Genomic DNA, 14,991 nt, shown 5'->3' with positions numbered 1-14,991 from the left:
TGGTTGGTGAGTTCAGGCCCCTTGTCGAGATCCTCTGTCTCTTTCTGTCTGCTCCTCCCTGACTTGCCTTCTCTCAAAAATAAATAAACGTTAAAAAAAAATTAACTCTCAGAAAAACAGATAAAAACATAAACGGTAAAGTCTGTTCTAAACATTTGTTTCTTTCTCCATTTAAAAGTTGCACAAGAATAAAAGGTAAAATGAAAAGAAACAATCAATAATTTCCCAGGATAGAATGCACAGAATTAAATGATAAAAGTCATTTATGTGTCTTTCCTCAAGATACACACACACACACACACACACACACACACACCCCACAACCTCCCTCTCTTTGAAAGGAAAAAAAGAACAGTAGGGCTCCTTCCCACATTTGCAGCAGTGGAGGTAGATGTCTTAATGTGGTGCAGGTATACCGTCATATATATGATGGAGGAAGGAGACCATGGATGAAGAGGAATGGGTGCTTTCTCCACAAGACCAGTCTCCAGAAATGCATCCTAATCCTAAACCCCTGACTCATTGAGTGTTTTCAGGTTTTGGTGAGGCTGAGCCCCACCTCATCTTCAGTGAGCATGCCTTGATGTCTGGACTGCAGGAATCTCCCGGTGGACCCTACATAGAGTTGCCGTGTGTGGTTTCCAGTAAAGTACTGGGTAGTAGAAGCCTACATAAATAGGAACACTTACAAGTACTTATAAAAATGTTTATAAATGTCCTTGGTTTTTGGAAATAAAACCCTGTTACTGAACTCTCCAGATAAGAGATTGGCAATTCAGTACTCAGAAAGTTCAGAGTCTTTTTGCGTCTTTTCTCACTAACATACACCCAGCCCTCGAGTGATGCTTTTCCTTTTTTTTTTTTTTTTAAATGTTTATTTACTTTTGAGAGAGAGCACACAAGCAGAGGGGCAGAGAGAGAGAGGGGGACGGATGATCTGAAGCGGGCTCCATGCTGACAGCAGAGAGCCCAGTGTGGGGCTCGAACCTGCGGACTGCAAGATCATGACCTGAGCCAAAGTAGGACGCTTAACCATTTGAGTCACCCAGGCGCCTCAAGTGGTATTTTTTCCTAATGTCCAAGAGAGGTTCATCAATCAACTTTTTGGAACAAATTAAAAAATTTATCTGAAAGACAAAATCTTGCTGTTCCTCTTGCACCCACAAACAGCACCTTGCTTAGAATGTTGATTTAGCCTTTGTTTCAGGCCATTGAGAGTTCAGAAATACAGAGGTCTGATTGAAAACATGGCCCTGTACATTAAAGACTTAAAAAGATTTACTATAAACGGATATTGGTAGCTCAAGTTTTTTAATATTTTTATTTCATCAGTACAGGATCAGTATGGGATAGGATAGCCGGCAACACGAGCGAGGCCATCAAATCCCACTAAGGCTGGGGCCAAGTGGCCGTTGTACCAATTGCTCATCATCCTAGGCATTCAATCCTGGAAGCGGGAATGGTGGTCTTGTCACCCCACATTATGTTCTTTCACACCTGACCTTTTAACTTGCCATCGGGGCCTGTTACTTACCAGCTCTCAGACTGTTATTAGGCTTATGTGATGGGTAAAATGAGGATAGATTGTATGAAACTTAATTGTGTTTAGTGTCAGTAATAATACAGCAATGAACTAATTTTGGACTTGTGTAACTAAATTAGCCACTGGACAGAAGTAAAACCTTTTGCTTTTGGTTCACCTTACCCAAATTTTAGACCATATCGTACATAAATAGAATACATTTTGTGTGAGTTTTAGATAATTAGTTTGGTTTAAAGACTCGGAAAAGGTATGCGCATGTGTGTGTGGTGTGTTTACCTTTATAATCATGAAATATGTCATGCCTATAGCTGACTGTGTAGACAACACACACTGACTGTGTAGAGTGCACGAGCTTAACAGTTTAAATAATTACAAGGCTCACCTGGAGAGCATAAACAGCCTTGCCAAGACGCTTGAAACGTCCAGTTATTTTTCCCACCGCTCCCCCACCTTCCCTTCTAGAGAGAACCACTGTCCTGACTTTTGTGATAATCCTTTTCTTCCGTTTTATCACCTCTGTCACAAGTGATAAAATAGCACAATGTTTTCCGTTTTTAGAGTTCACGTGAGTCGATCCATATGACATTATTTCATGATTTGTCTCTTCCTCAGCACTGTGTGAGCTTCTTTTTGCCTGGAGCACCTAGTACAACTATGCTTAAATGTAATTCCATTTCTTTTTCTTTCTTGCCTTTTGTTTCACTTTTTTCCTCTCTGGTAACTTGGAAGTTACGCACTCTGATAGTCGGTGGTTGCTCAGCGTCTGAAGTTAGCCCTTTTCTCCGTTGTAACTCCCTTCCCCGCTCCGCTTCCCTTCCCACAGAGCTGAGAGAAGACGGTTTCCAGCCTCAAACGTACCTGGTACAGGGAGTGAAGGCACTGCATGCTGCTTTAAAATTATGGATGAAGAAAGAAGTAAGTAGTTTTCTTTGGGGAAACGATGGCTACTGTTTCTATGGCAAGATCCAAAGCGCGAGTCCCGATGCTGCCGCGGCAGCACTTTGAGTGGCGTGGTCAAGGGAATGGACGCTTTCAGTACAACGTGTGTTTTGTCATACGTGGTGCACAGATGTCCTGGCTTGTGTTTACGTTGATGAGGATAGAGTACCTAAGTACTTCTTTAATCTTTAGCCTGAAAAGAAAATAACTCAAATATATTTAAGATGCTAAGAAAAGAACATGTAGATACAGAACGATAATAAATAACTTTGAACTCGTATCGTGTGCTAATCGCTGTGCTTAGTCTTTATATCCATAATCCCATTTAGCTCTCAGAGCAACTCTGTGAGGCTGTGATGCTCTCCTTATCCCTGTCTTACATATGAAGAAGCTGAGGTTCAAAGAGTTGTATATGACTTGCCCAAGAATACCGGAGGGTCTTGGACTAAAGCTGGGGCTCTGTAATCGCAAAGTACTCTTATCCATCTGCTAGACTTCTGTAAAAATAAAGGAAAAGGGAGGTCAAGGTTCAAGCAGGAGCTTCCATTTTCACTAAAATGTGGTCTGTTTGCATTGGAGTCCTGCTGCCTCCAAGAGGTCATCCCAGCTCCCCAACTGGAAGCTGTGTGTCCTACCCTTATGCTTAGTAGCATCCTTCTTATGCCAGTGGACTTCACAGTAATGTCTGTAAAGTAACATATTCACATCCCCTTCACTAGGTTTATGAGCTTTTGAAGAACAGGGACTTGCCATCTTTATTCCCCTCTGTAACTTGACATGCAACTCTTTAATAAGTGATATATATGTGAGCTGATGAAAATACATTCCCATATTAATTTTTTGAATGCCTACTTGAAATAAAAATTCTGCTCTTAAGAGATACTGGAGACAATAATTAATAGGTTACCCTTCCAGTAATTTTTTTTCACTTCTTTTCACTGTATTATCATCGCTATATACCCTCTAGAGCAAGGCACTGTGGAAGCATTCAGGAAAGAGAAAGTTGTGTCTTCCCCTGTCAGAGACGTCATCGTCTAGATGACACATAAAAGTATAAACAGATTACAAAACCGTACAACCATATCATAACAAAATAAAGGATATGTGGCAAAAACTGTGTAATTTGTTTCCTGCTGAAGACTTGAGATAAGTTCTTCTCAAACTCCCGTATTTGTCAGAATCGCCTTTAGAGCTCCCTAAAAACAAACTCCCTGGATCCTCCCTAAGAGATACTGATTAAATAGATTGGTGGTGGGATCTGAACCTCTGTTTTTAACAAACTTTGTAAGTGATTTTGATGTACAGTGAAATTCATTAATAATAAATCCTGTTAATTCATCACATTCGAAGTGCTCTTTTAAAAGCATGATGTTTGCGTTTAACCGCCTGTTAACCTTGCTCTAGGATGAGAGGCAGCTTAGTCTAGTGGTCAGGAGCATGGACTCCGGAGTCAGATGTTTGGATTCAAATCTCAGCTATGCTACTAATAAACTAGCGAACTCCTGTGCATTCTTTCCCTCAAATGTAAAGTGAGAATAGTACTAGCTCTGTCATAGCGTTGGTGAAAGGATAAATGAGTTAACACCCTCAAGCGCTTATCAGTGCAGTACCTTGCCTGGCACATAGTTAGCACTTGGGGTTACTGTTGTTCCTAGTTTGTTTTAACAAGTTATGCTAAAACCAAGGAGAAGATGTAAAGCAAAAGTAAAAACTGGTTTATCAAATGCATCTGAAGAATCAAAATGTTCTTAACAACAGTTAAGATTTAGAAACAGACATAAGAAATTATGGCAGTAGTTTGCAGTTGGATAGATGGGGTTTCTCAGCACTGCGTCTGTCCTACTGATGCAATCTTTTTCCTATTAAATTAGAAAAGAAGTTTCAAAAACTTATTCAGATTAGACCTCCTATAGGAAATAGGATTATTTTAGTCCCTGTGTTCCTACTTACAAATCCTTATATACTATGAATTAAATGCTAGACTTAACTTTACTAATTATAGTAGTAGTTAGAATTACAGTGGGCTTTGAGGGATAGAGTACAAGGTTACTTCTCAGTGTAAAGCAAAACTCACTGTAAGATAGTCCATCTTTAACTTGAGCTAAGAGGATTTCATGCTAATAAGGCTCTCCTTAAAGAGTATTATACCAACTCTGTGAACTCTGAGACCTGGCTTATTAGTATTTCGCTTGGAGAATCCAAAATTTGTTTAGTAAATTAGTTTTCACTTATTAAAGTGTAAATAACTTTGGTTGTCTTATCTTTGTTAATCCGAATCCAGCTTGTATCTGAACATGCCTTTGAGATCCCCGACAACGTCAGACCTGGACATCTTATTAAAGAACTTTCAAAAGTAATTCGCGCAATAGAGGTAAGAGTAGAAACTGTCAACTGAATGCTTGGTTACTGTCTGCTTTGAGAAGCAAACGCAGCTACCATGACATTACAAACATTGGAAAGCACTTATACTCTTAGATGAAATAGAATGAGCTGTGTCTTGGAAGGAGTCTCAGGTTCTCAGGCTTCCAAGCTTCTACAGAGAAATTTAGAGTATTATATCATAATGAAGAAATAAAGAAGTGGTTACCAGGTTACTTGAATTTCTTCAGCTTACTCCAAGAATAAAAAAATACAAAATAAAAAAAAATTCAGATCCCATTCCTTTCTGCTATGCAGAGATGAGTATGTGTTAAGTAATTAGAGGAAGAGACAAAATGTCAGGTGAGTCGAGCCAGGTCAGGCTCGTTGGGAAAGAGGGATGCTACTGGTGGGGAAAGGCAAGGAGACCCACGTGACTGAAGTATTAGAGCAACTTGGGTTGGTAAACCCCCCCCTTGATAAAAGCCCATAAAATCTGAGATTAGTTGTTTTAATTGTTTAATTAGAAAACTATTTTCGGTATTAAAGGGGATTTTAATTAAAGTAATTCTTCACCAAGGTGGTTCTGTTAGTGTCTCGCTCGAAGTGAAAGGAAATTAAGTGGAGGAATGGAGGCTAAGTGATAATTTAACAGCTTAGATTCAGGCTGTGTTTGGGGAATGGAAAGAGGTATACATCTAAGAAACAATGAAATGCTGTGTTTAATATCCTCGGATAGAATATTTTATATAATTCTCAATGTGTTCCGATACAGTGGAAAAATATTTTCCGCTTTTAAAGAGTGGTGGTAATTGCAATAAAAAGATTTTATTTATTTATGCATAGAGATAGATTTTGAAATCAAGAGTCACATATATAATCTTAAATATATGTGTAGGTACATAAATGCATAAATCTCATGTGTGATAACCAAAACTAAGAATAAACTCAATAAGAAAGGAGATGTGGGTCTAGGGGCACCTGGGTGCGTCAGTTGGTTGAGCATCTGACTTTGGCTCAGGTCATGACCTCATAGTTCCCAAGTTTGAGACCTGCATTGTGCTCTCTGCTGTCAGTGCAGAGCCTGCTTCAGATCCTCTGTCCCCTGCCTCTGTGCCCCTTCCCCACTCAAGTGCATGCTTGTTCTCGCTCTCTCTCTCTCTTTTAAAAATAAATAAACATTTAAAAGATTTTTAAAGAAAGAAAGGTGTGGGTCTATATGAAAAAAAAACTATAAATCTTTAGTAAGGGAGGTGAAATAACAATTGAATAAATGTCATTTCTGAAATATGTCAATTCCAAATTGATATTACAAATTTAAAATGGTGAGATCTATCTGGAAGAATAATTGGGCAAAAATAGCCAGCAAAGTGCTGCTGCTGTTGTTGCTGTTGTTGAGGGTTGAGAGTATAGAAGGCAGCAAAATGACTGTAGAAAAATGTGCCAAGAAAATAAACAGGTATCTCACTAAAAGAAGAAATAGAAATGGCCAATCCAATAAAAATATGAAAAAGATTCTCAGTATGTGAAAAAGTATTCAGCCATATTTTGCCAAATAATTTATGATTCCAAATGATCGTTCATCTAATTGGCAAAGATAAAATTCTGTATTCTTGTCCTGCTGGTCAGGAAGTGTAAATTAGCTTGCACTTTCTAAGTGGCATATCCCTTAGCTGAGCACTTGCCCTTAATCCAGTAAAGAGGATTCTAATTCAACTTGGTATGTTGACCATACCTACTTACTGCTCTCACCTCTTGGAGCCAAAATGATAGGAGAAGAATAAAAACGATATTCCTGAAGACAAGGAGAATAATAGAAATGAACTCCAGCATGATTGTGGAAGCTGGAAAGAAGTATACAAGTGATCACCAATTTAACAAGCTTGAGAGAGCCAAAATCTGTGTGGGCAGTGGGTGAAGCCCAGAAGCAGGTCTTACTTGTACAGGAGAACCTTCAAAAAGCTCGGGAATTAGGGAGCTAGGACCCTCTGAATATCAGAGTGGAGGTGGGATTGAGAACAGGATTGATTACAGGTCTGTTTAAGAAATGAATTAATCTCCAAATCCCTGTCTTAACACATGTAGAAAACTAGGGATTTAGTGGTTTGCAAGGTTGGACTTGAGACTGGACTTGGGGACACTGAACCCAGCTGAGGGACGTGGGTACATACTGAAAACAAGGGGATTAAGTGACAGTTTACAGTGAATGATTCTTTTTCCACCCGACTCTCCAAACGCTGGCACCCTGGCCTATACCTCCCAGGCCAGCAAGAAGATCCGCTGATAGTGACCTTTGAAACCTTCCTGAATGGAACAACTCAGGCAGCTTCCTACAGTGAAACCCACCAATTGACAAAGCCCTACTTACACAGAGCTCCCAATTAGCTTTTTTCTTTTTACATACAGTAAAATGCACAGATCATAAAAGTACAGTTCGAGTTTTGACAAAAACAGGCAGTTGTGTAACCAATACTGCAACTGAGATACAGAAATCATTTTTGTCATCCCAGAAAGTCCTTTCTCCCCAATATAATCTATTAAAAGCTACCACCATTCAGACCTCTGTGGCTCTCATCATGAATTAGTTTGCCTGTTCTTGAATTTCAAATAAAGGCGACCATGTAGTGCATACTATTTTTGTGTCTGGCTTCTTTCAACTTAATGCTTTTGAGATTCATCCGTGTTGTTGCATCAGCCAGTAGCTGTTTTGTGGTTGCCGAGTGGTATTTCATTGAATGAATATACCATGATTTGCTTTCCATTCTTCTGTTGATGGATATTTGGGTTACATATGGATGTGGTCGGTATGAATTAAACTGTTATAAACAACGTTGTATGTCTTTTTGTGGTAAATATATGTTTTCATTTGAGGGGGAGGGTAAGTACCTGGGAGTAGAGTTATCAGGTCATATGGTAAGTGAATTTCCACTTTATAAGAATCTGTCAGACCGTTTTCCAAAGTGGTTGTGCCACTGTCACCACTAAGGTATAGGACTTGTAGTTGTTCCATATTCTTGCTATATATTTGGGGTTTTCTGTCTTTTTAATTTTTGCTTTCCCAGAGATACGAAATACTGTTTCATTGTGGTGTTAATTTGCATTTTCCTGACGACTAATGATGTTGAGCGCCTTTTCTTGTACATGGCTGTTTATATATCTTTTCTTATGAAGTATCTGTTGGAAGTTTTTGCCCATTTAAGAAATTATATTGTTTTTATTATTGATTAGTAGGAGTTCATTATATATCTTGGACACAAATTCTTTTTTTTTTTAATGTTTATTTATTTTGAGAGGACACAAGTTCTTTTTAAAAAATGTTTATTTATTATAAGTAAAATTTATTTATTTGGGGGAAGGGCAGAGAGAGGAAGAGAGAGAATTCCAAGCAGGCTCCAGGCTCAACGTGGAACCTGATGTGGGGCTTGATTCCATGGCCTGGGACCATGACCTGAGCTGAAATCAAGAGTCGGAGGCTTAACCGACTGAGCCCCCCAGGCGCCGCTCTTAGACACAAGTTCTTTGTCCTTTGGCATGCCTGTGTTCATATATGATGAATATAGTGAATATTTACCCACAGCCTGTGGCTTATCTTTTCATTCTCTTAATAGTGTCTTGTTATGAGCAGAAATTTTTAATTTTGAAGAAGTCCAATTTATAAATTTGTTTTCTTTTATAATATTTTTTTTGTGTCCACTCTAAGAAATCTTTGTCCACCCCAAGATTTGAAGGTACTTTCTTTTTTCCTGGAAGCTTTTACATTTGGGTACATGGGCAATCTTGAATTTTCATGTATAGCATAAGGTAAATTAAGGCATTATTTTCCCCCTACATATTTAACTAGTTCTCTTGCCACAGTTTCTTGAAACCAATTAGCTTTTTAATCATGCTTTCTCTTTTGGGGTGTATGGGTGGCTCGGTTGGGCGTCCGACTTCGACTCAGGTCATGATCTCACGGTCCATGAGTTCAAGCCCCACGTAGGGCTCTGTGCTGACAGCTCAGGGCCTGGAGCCTGCTTCAGATTCTGTGTCTCCCTCTCTCTCTCTCCTTCAAAAATAAACATTTAAAAAACATTTTTTTTTAAATAAATAAATGCTTTTTCTTTTAAAATGCATGGAGAACCAAGAAGAGTTTTGAAGGCAAAGACAAAAAATAAAAGAGAAAAAGAAAAAAAAAAGTATTTGAAGGAAACAACAACCAATAAACAAACAAATCTTTAGGCCCAAACCCAAATATAATTGATATCTTCGAGAGAAGAGAGTAAATAAATATTGCTTCCATGAGAAAAGAACAGGTGGCTATAACAAAGAATATTTAAAGAAGAAAGGAAAGGGGTTCTTGGAAATTAGAAATATAATAGAAATAATATTTAGCAAAATCACTGGAAGATAAAGTTGGGAAAAATCTGCCATAAAGTTAAAAAATAAAATTAAATTTAAAAAGGCCAAATAGGACAGAACAATTAGAAGGTCATTTTACATAGTCACCATCAAAATAATAGAAAGTCCAGAAAGAGATAACGTAGAAAATAAGGAGATTATCAGAGGAGTAATCCAAGAAAATGTTTTAGAATTCAAGGACACAAGTTCCTAGATTGAGACCCTACAGAATGCTGAGTACACTAGGTGAGAAAAGACCTATGCCAAGGCCCATAGTGGTCACATTTTAGAATACATGTAACGGAGTAGATTCTAAAAAGCGTTAGGAAATAACGCATTAGGAATCAGAATAATATCAGACTGCTCAACAGTGACACTGTAGAACTAGAAGACAGTGAAGCGAAGTCTTTTAACATTCTGGGGGAAGAGGGTGATGGGAGCGATGTCAGCCTACCAAAGTCTGTATTCAGCCAGAGCCATACTTTAAAATAAAGATGACAAAGAGGCAGGATTTCAAAAGGTTTGCCTCCCATGTACCCCTTCTCAGGAAACTCTTAGGTGCTGTTCCAAAAGAGAGGAAGTAAATAACACCAACAAAAGAAGGAGCTCCGGAATTCTTCCAACAAACACAGAATACCTACTGTGTGCTGTGTCCATCTAAGATGGGTATAGAACACTGAAGAAAACAGAGGCCGTGCCCATATGGAGCTGAGTAGGAAGAGGTTAGCCATAAATACTTTAATGTATCCGGAATTAACAAGTGCTATGAAGAAAAATAAAGAAGGGGAAAAGATAGAGAGTGACAGCCAGAGATGGTGGTGGGGGTTACAGTTTTAAGTGGTGGAATGCAGTTTTAAGTGGGTGGGGGTTGCAGTTTTAAGTGGCAGGTCAGGAAGGGTTTTTGATGAGCAACCAGCCAAGGATGGATCAGGAGAATGAAGGGCTCTATATTTGTTGTTAATCTGAAATTCAAATTTAGCTGAGCATCTTGTACTTTAGCTGGTGTTCCTGTCCAGGAGGCATGTCACTAAAGAAAAATATAAAATTGATAGATTACCTAATGTGTTTGAATATTCTTCCAGTGGAGAATTTTGAGATCAGTTGGTGATAAGTACATAGAAAACAAAGCAGAGGGTGAGACAATTATAAATTCAAGGGAAAGTCAAAGGATGTAAAAGAAAGGAAATGTAATAAGTCGTGGCCCTCAGTCGTAAGTAATTTTCACTGAGTCCAGTTTACTGAAGGAAGAGGAAATATGTGTACATTTAGGAAAAGTGTACAAGGATTAAAACTTCATCTTGCGTAGTAGGAACTCAGTAATATCTAAAGCTGAAAAATCAAGAAATAACACTTTAAAAAAGTTTCTTTTTTGAAAAGTGTTTCTTTTCTTGAAAAGTGTTTCTTTTTGAAAAGTGTTTCTTTTCTTGAAAAATCAAGAAATAACGTGATTAGAAATTTGTGGGCAAATAACTGAACAAACAACACCACCAGCACCAAAACAGCTACAAGAGTTGGAAGTGCTGGGTATATGTCCCAAAGGATTGAAAGCAGGGTTTTCATGCACGTTCATAGTAGCATCATTTACGCAGCCCAAAGGTGGAAGCAGCCCAGCTGTCCATCATGGATGGATGGGTGAACAAAGAGTGGTATAGACATCACATACACACCGGGGACTATTACTCAGCCTTGAGAAAGAAGGGAATTCTGACACATGCCACACTGTGGATGAACCTTCAAGATACCGTGTTCAGTGAAATAAGCCAGTCACAAAGATACTACTGTTGTGTGGTTCCACTTACGTGAAGTTCCGAGAACAGTCAAATTCATTGAGAAAGTAGAATGGTGATTGCCAGGGGCTGGTGCTGAGGAGGAATGGGGAGTTACTGTATTTGATGGGTACAGAGTTTAAGTTTGGGAAGATTAAGAAGTTCTGGAGGTGGATGGTGGTGATGGTTGCATCACAATGTGACTGTACTTACTGCCACGAACTGTACGCTTAAAAATGTTAAAATGGTAAGTTACGTATATATTACCGTATATGTGGTGCAAAATCACATGGATGTCACTACACTAAAAAGAAACTTGCAAGTGGTTACCTCAAGAGAATGGGAATCAGGGATGGGGAAGAGGAGACAACTGCTTTTCACGATACGTTTTATAGAGTTAATTGTTAAAACTACGTAGATGGGTGACTTTGGTTTAAAAAACAGTTGCTGATTTATGCAAATATGTATGTGTGAAAAAATGCTTATCATAGGAAAGAACTGGAAGCAGCCTGTAATAACTACCAGTGGGTATTAGGTCAATAAATTATGCTATATCTATACAGTGGAACACAACCCAGCTTTCAAAATGGTATTTGAAATCAAAGAAATACGTTCACAGTATATTACATGGGGGAGTGAGGGGAATAATGGTCTCAGCAAAGCTTATGTTGAGTCTTAGGAGTGTTATGATTTGGTCTTTGTTTTTTACATGATCGAACTGAATGGTTTTTGTTTTCTAAAATGTTTGTGTGGCTGATTATTTAGTCAGGTATATATGGTGGTCTTGTCATAAAAACACTCTGAATTTAATTCTTAAAGGAGGAAAATGGCAAACCAGTTAAATCTCAGGGAATTCCTACTGTGTGTCCAGTTTCACGATCCTCAAATGAAGCAACTTCCCCATATCATTCCCGACGAAAGATGAGGAAACTTCGAGATCATAATGTCCGAACTCCTTCTAATCTAGACATCCTAGAGCTCCATACAAGGGAGGTCCTCAGAAGGTTAGAGATGTGTCCGTGGGAAGAGGCAAGTATTATGTTTCATTGTTACAGAAAGAGACTTGGCTGTTCCTGCAAGTTCTTTAGAAGGGTCATAAAAAGAAGAGTGTGGCCATTCTTGTTGTCTCATCTTTGCTTAGTGTTGTAGGGGTCAACAGTACTGATGCTTACGACAGGGAACAGGCTTCATTCAGCTTTGTGGGCATCGGTGTAGAAGTAGGATGAGTAGATCTCATTTATCTACAGACATGTTTATTGAGTGTTTGCCAAATGCCCTGTGCTCTTCTAGGCTCTGAAAAAGATACCGGAGTGAGCGAAGCTTAAGTGTCTGCTATTGTGTGGCTTCCATCCTAGCTCAAGTTGGAAGGATGGAACATGAGGCGTATACTAAAATGTTGTAATTTCAGATAACAAGCATTATAAAGGAAGCCAGAACAGTAGAGCAAGAGAATAAAGGGCCTGGTGCGTGGCTGGCTACTTTAGCTGGGGCCGTCAGAGGGCCTCTCAGGTGGGGTGGCATTTGAGCTGACAAACACTGGAAGAAGTCAGGTGGATACAAGGATTTGAGGAAACAGAGGGAAAAGCAATTGCAGAAAGCCTATCCCTGACTCAACAGCACCAGCATGGGGGACTGTTGGACAGGAAGACGGTCAGAATAAACCCAGAGAAACTGTCAGAGAAATGCTGGCATAATGGACAAAGGGGAGAGGGCGGACCTTTGTAAAACATGGTAATGAGTTTGTGATGAGATGCAGATCACCCATCAATTTACATCTTAAGTAAAGGATAGGAATAATTTAAAATGAATAAGAAAGAAGTACTTCTGACTTAAAATATTTAAAGAAGTTCCGTAGGAATTGTAACAAATATTTTACATTTTTATGTAATTGTATTGATACTATTTTAAGCTTTTGTTCTAAACCTTTTTAACCGATAGCCCTCTGGAAAAGACGTAGCTTATTATGAAAGGTTCTATTTATTACTAAAGAAAAAAATCACCACCAATAGGAAATACTCTCTATTAAAAACCAGCTACTGTTGTTCTTTTATGTCACACAGTGGCCTTTGTCCCTCGTGATGGCAGGGTGGTGGTCTGTGAGTTGCTGATGGTGCCTCTTGGGAAGACTAGAGATTAGGTCAAGGATAGGATGACTGGGAGGGACTAGTGCTTCGCAGGAAGAAGCAAGGAAATGAGAATTAAAATACATTAAGGCACTGCTTTTCTAGCTTCTCAGCTTTCCGCAAGAGTGAAATGTCTTTAAATTCACTTTATGTAAATTTTACATTCTGCTTTATAGAATGTGTTTTATTGTCAATGGCCCTACAGAAAGATAAACCATATTTATGCTTTGGTTTTAGGAACCACATAGCTTTAGTGCCACACGTTGTGTATCCCCTGGCCTAGGGGGCTGTCTAGCACAGTTTGGGATTCAGGGCCATGGAGGAAGGTAGCAGTATACTGCATTTCTTTTGTCAGGCCGGCATGTTTGAGGGCAGATGCTAAGTTCAATTCTGTTTTTATACTTTAAGGACATCTTGAGCTCTAAACTGAATGGAAAATTTAACAAACATCTCCAGCCATCTTCCACGGTACCTGAATGGAGAGCAAAAGATAATGATCTACGATTATTGCTGACAAATGGAAGGATAATTAAGTATGTAAAGTAGATCACAGTGCCATACAGATGAGTTTTCGGTGGATTCCCTGTGTTCATTTAATCCCTAGTCCATATTATTGCACGTCTGACTCAAATACAGGGAAAGCATCTCGGTTTTCCACTCCGACTGTAAATTAGGGGAGAGGGTATACTATTTGGCTGCATCGTTGCACTGTTTTGTGACTTGGTCACTTTTCCCTCCATGTACAGGGATGAGAGACAGCCCTTTGCAGATCCAAGTCTTTATACAGCAGATAGTGAAAATGAAGAGGACAAGAGAAGGACAAAAAAGGCCAAAATGAAGATGGAAGAGAGTTCAGGAATAGAGGGGGTGGAGAATGAAGAATCTCAAAAACCACTTAACAGTATGTTTGTTTTAATGGTCGCTTTAAAGGTCTGCTTATTACCAATGTGATAATGTGTAAAGTATCTTGCTAACTTTAAGATTCTTAAATTCGTGGCAGGATTGAAAATTGTCGTGTCCCTAATACTCTTTTGAGAAATCTGAAGTGTTTCCGAGTAGTTGGTCCATCGGGGAAATGTGGGTGCGGATGCCAAGTGAGGTGTAATGCACAGGGAAGGCATTTTTAGTGACAAGGATACGTGCTGGTCAGTGACACCTTTGTCTAGTGACAGTTTTTAGCAAGAGTCACATGAAAGCCTGTGCGTTTTATGGGCCTCTACTCCAAATAATAAAATAGTCACCAGTTTAATACAGCCTCATAAATAATTTTAGCTAACATGTATATGGTTTTCAGAATTAGGAGGCAGTACAGTTGGCTGGTCTGAAGCTGTTAGTAATCCATATATTGTTTTATTTGATTGCCTGTTGACAGGACGACCTCTGCTTGGTTATTGTCAGCATGACAAATAGTAACACTTCCTCCTTCTTGAGATCGTTCTTGTTTGAATGAAGTCTTCATTTCTTAGCATTTTTCAGAGCCTCTGTGTACGCTTCTATTTTATTTTTTTTTATTTTTTAAAAAAAATTTTTTTTCTCAACGTTTATTTATTTTTGGGACAGAGAGAGACAGAGCATGAACGGGGGAGGGGCAGAGAGAGAGGGAGACACAGAATCGGAAACAGGCTCCAGGCTCTGAGCCATCAGCCCAGAGCCCGACGCGGGGCTCGAACTCCCGGACCGTGAGATCGTGACCTGGCTGAAGTCGGACGCTTAACCGACTGCGCCACCCAGGCGCCCCTACGCTTCTATTTTAAAAAGTAGTTAAGTATTTTGATAATGACAAGAAAAATTAACATCAAGTCCGTTTTGGATACGTCAGTTCCTGCTAATTCCAAGTAAATTTGGTGTGGCTGTGCATGTGTTCACACGCCAGGGGGAAGGCAGC

At 39.2% G+C, this 14,991-nt stretch overlaps 1 protein-coding gene across 1 annotated transcript in view; it reads left to right on the top strand.

Moving 5' to 3' along the window:
• The window catches only part of KDM7A (lysine demethylase 7A), an 83,559-nt gene that overhangs the window by 54,957 nt on the left and 13,611 nt on the right, over positions 1 to 14,991 (top strand). Inside the window, exons 10-14 of the mRNA XM_043589706.1 lie at positions 2,367 to 2,458; positions 4,764 to 4,853; positions 11,803 to 12,012; positions 13,515 to 13,639; positions 13,853 to 14,007. Coding sequence (XP_043445641.1) covers positions 2,367 to 2,458; positions 4,764 to 4,853; positions 11,803 to 12,012; positions 13,515 to 13,639; positions 13,853 to 14,007 — 672 coding nt within the window. The remainder of the gene's footprint in view (positions 1 to 2,366; positions 2,459 to 4,763; positions 4,854 to 11,802; positions 12,013 to 13,514; positions 13,640 to 13,852; positions 14,008 to 14,991) is intronic.

The sequence above is a fragment of the Prionailurus bengalensis genome, chromosome A2 (assembly GCF_016509475.1).
Source record: "Prionailurus bengalensis isolate Pbe53 chromosome A2, Fcat_Pben_1.1_paternal_pri, whole genome shotgun sequence".
Classification (NCBI taxonomy): Eukaryota; Metazoa; Chordata; class Mammalia; order Carnivora; family Felidae; genus Prionailurus; species Prionailurus bengalensis.
This window is presented reverse-complemented; position numbering and strand designations above follow the sequence as displayed.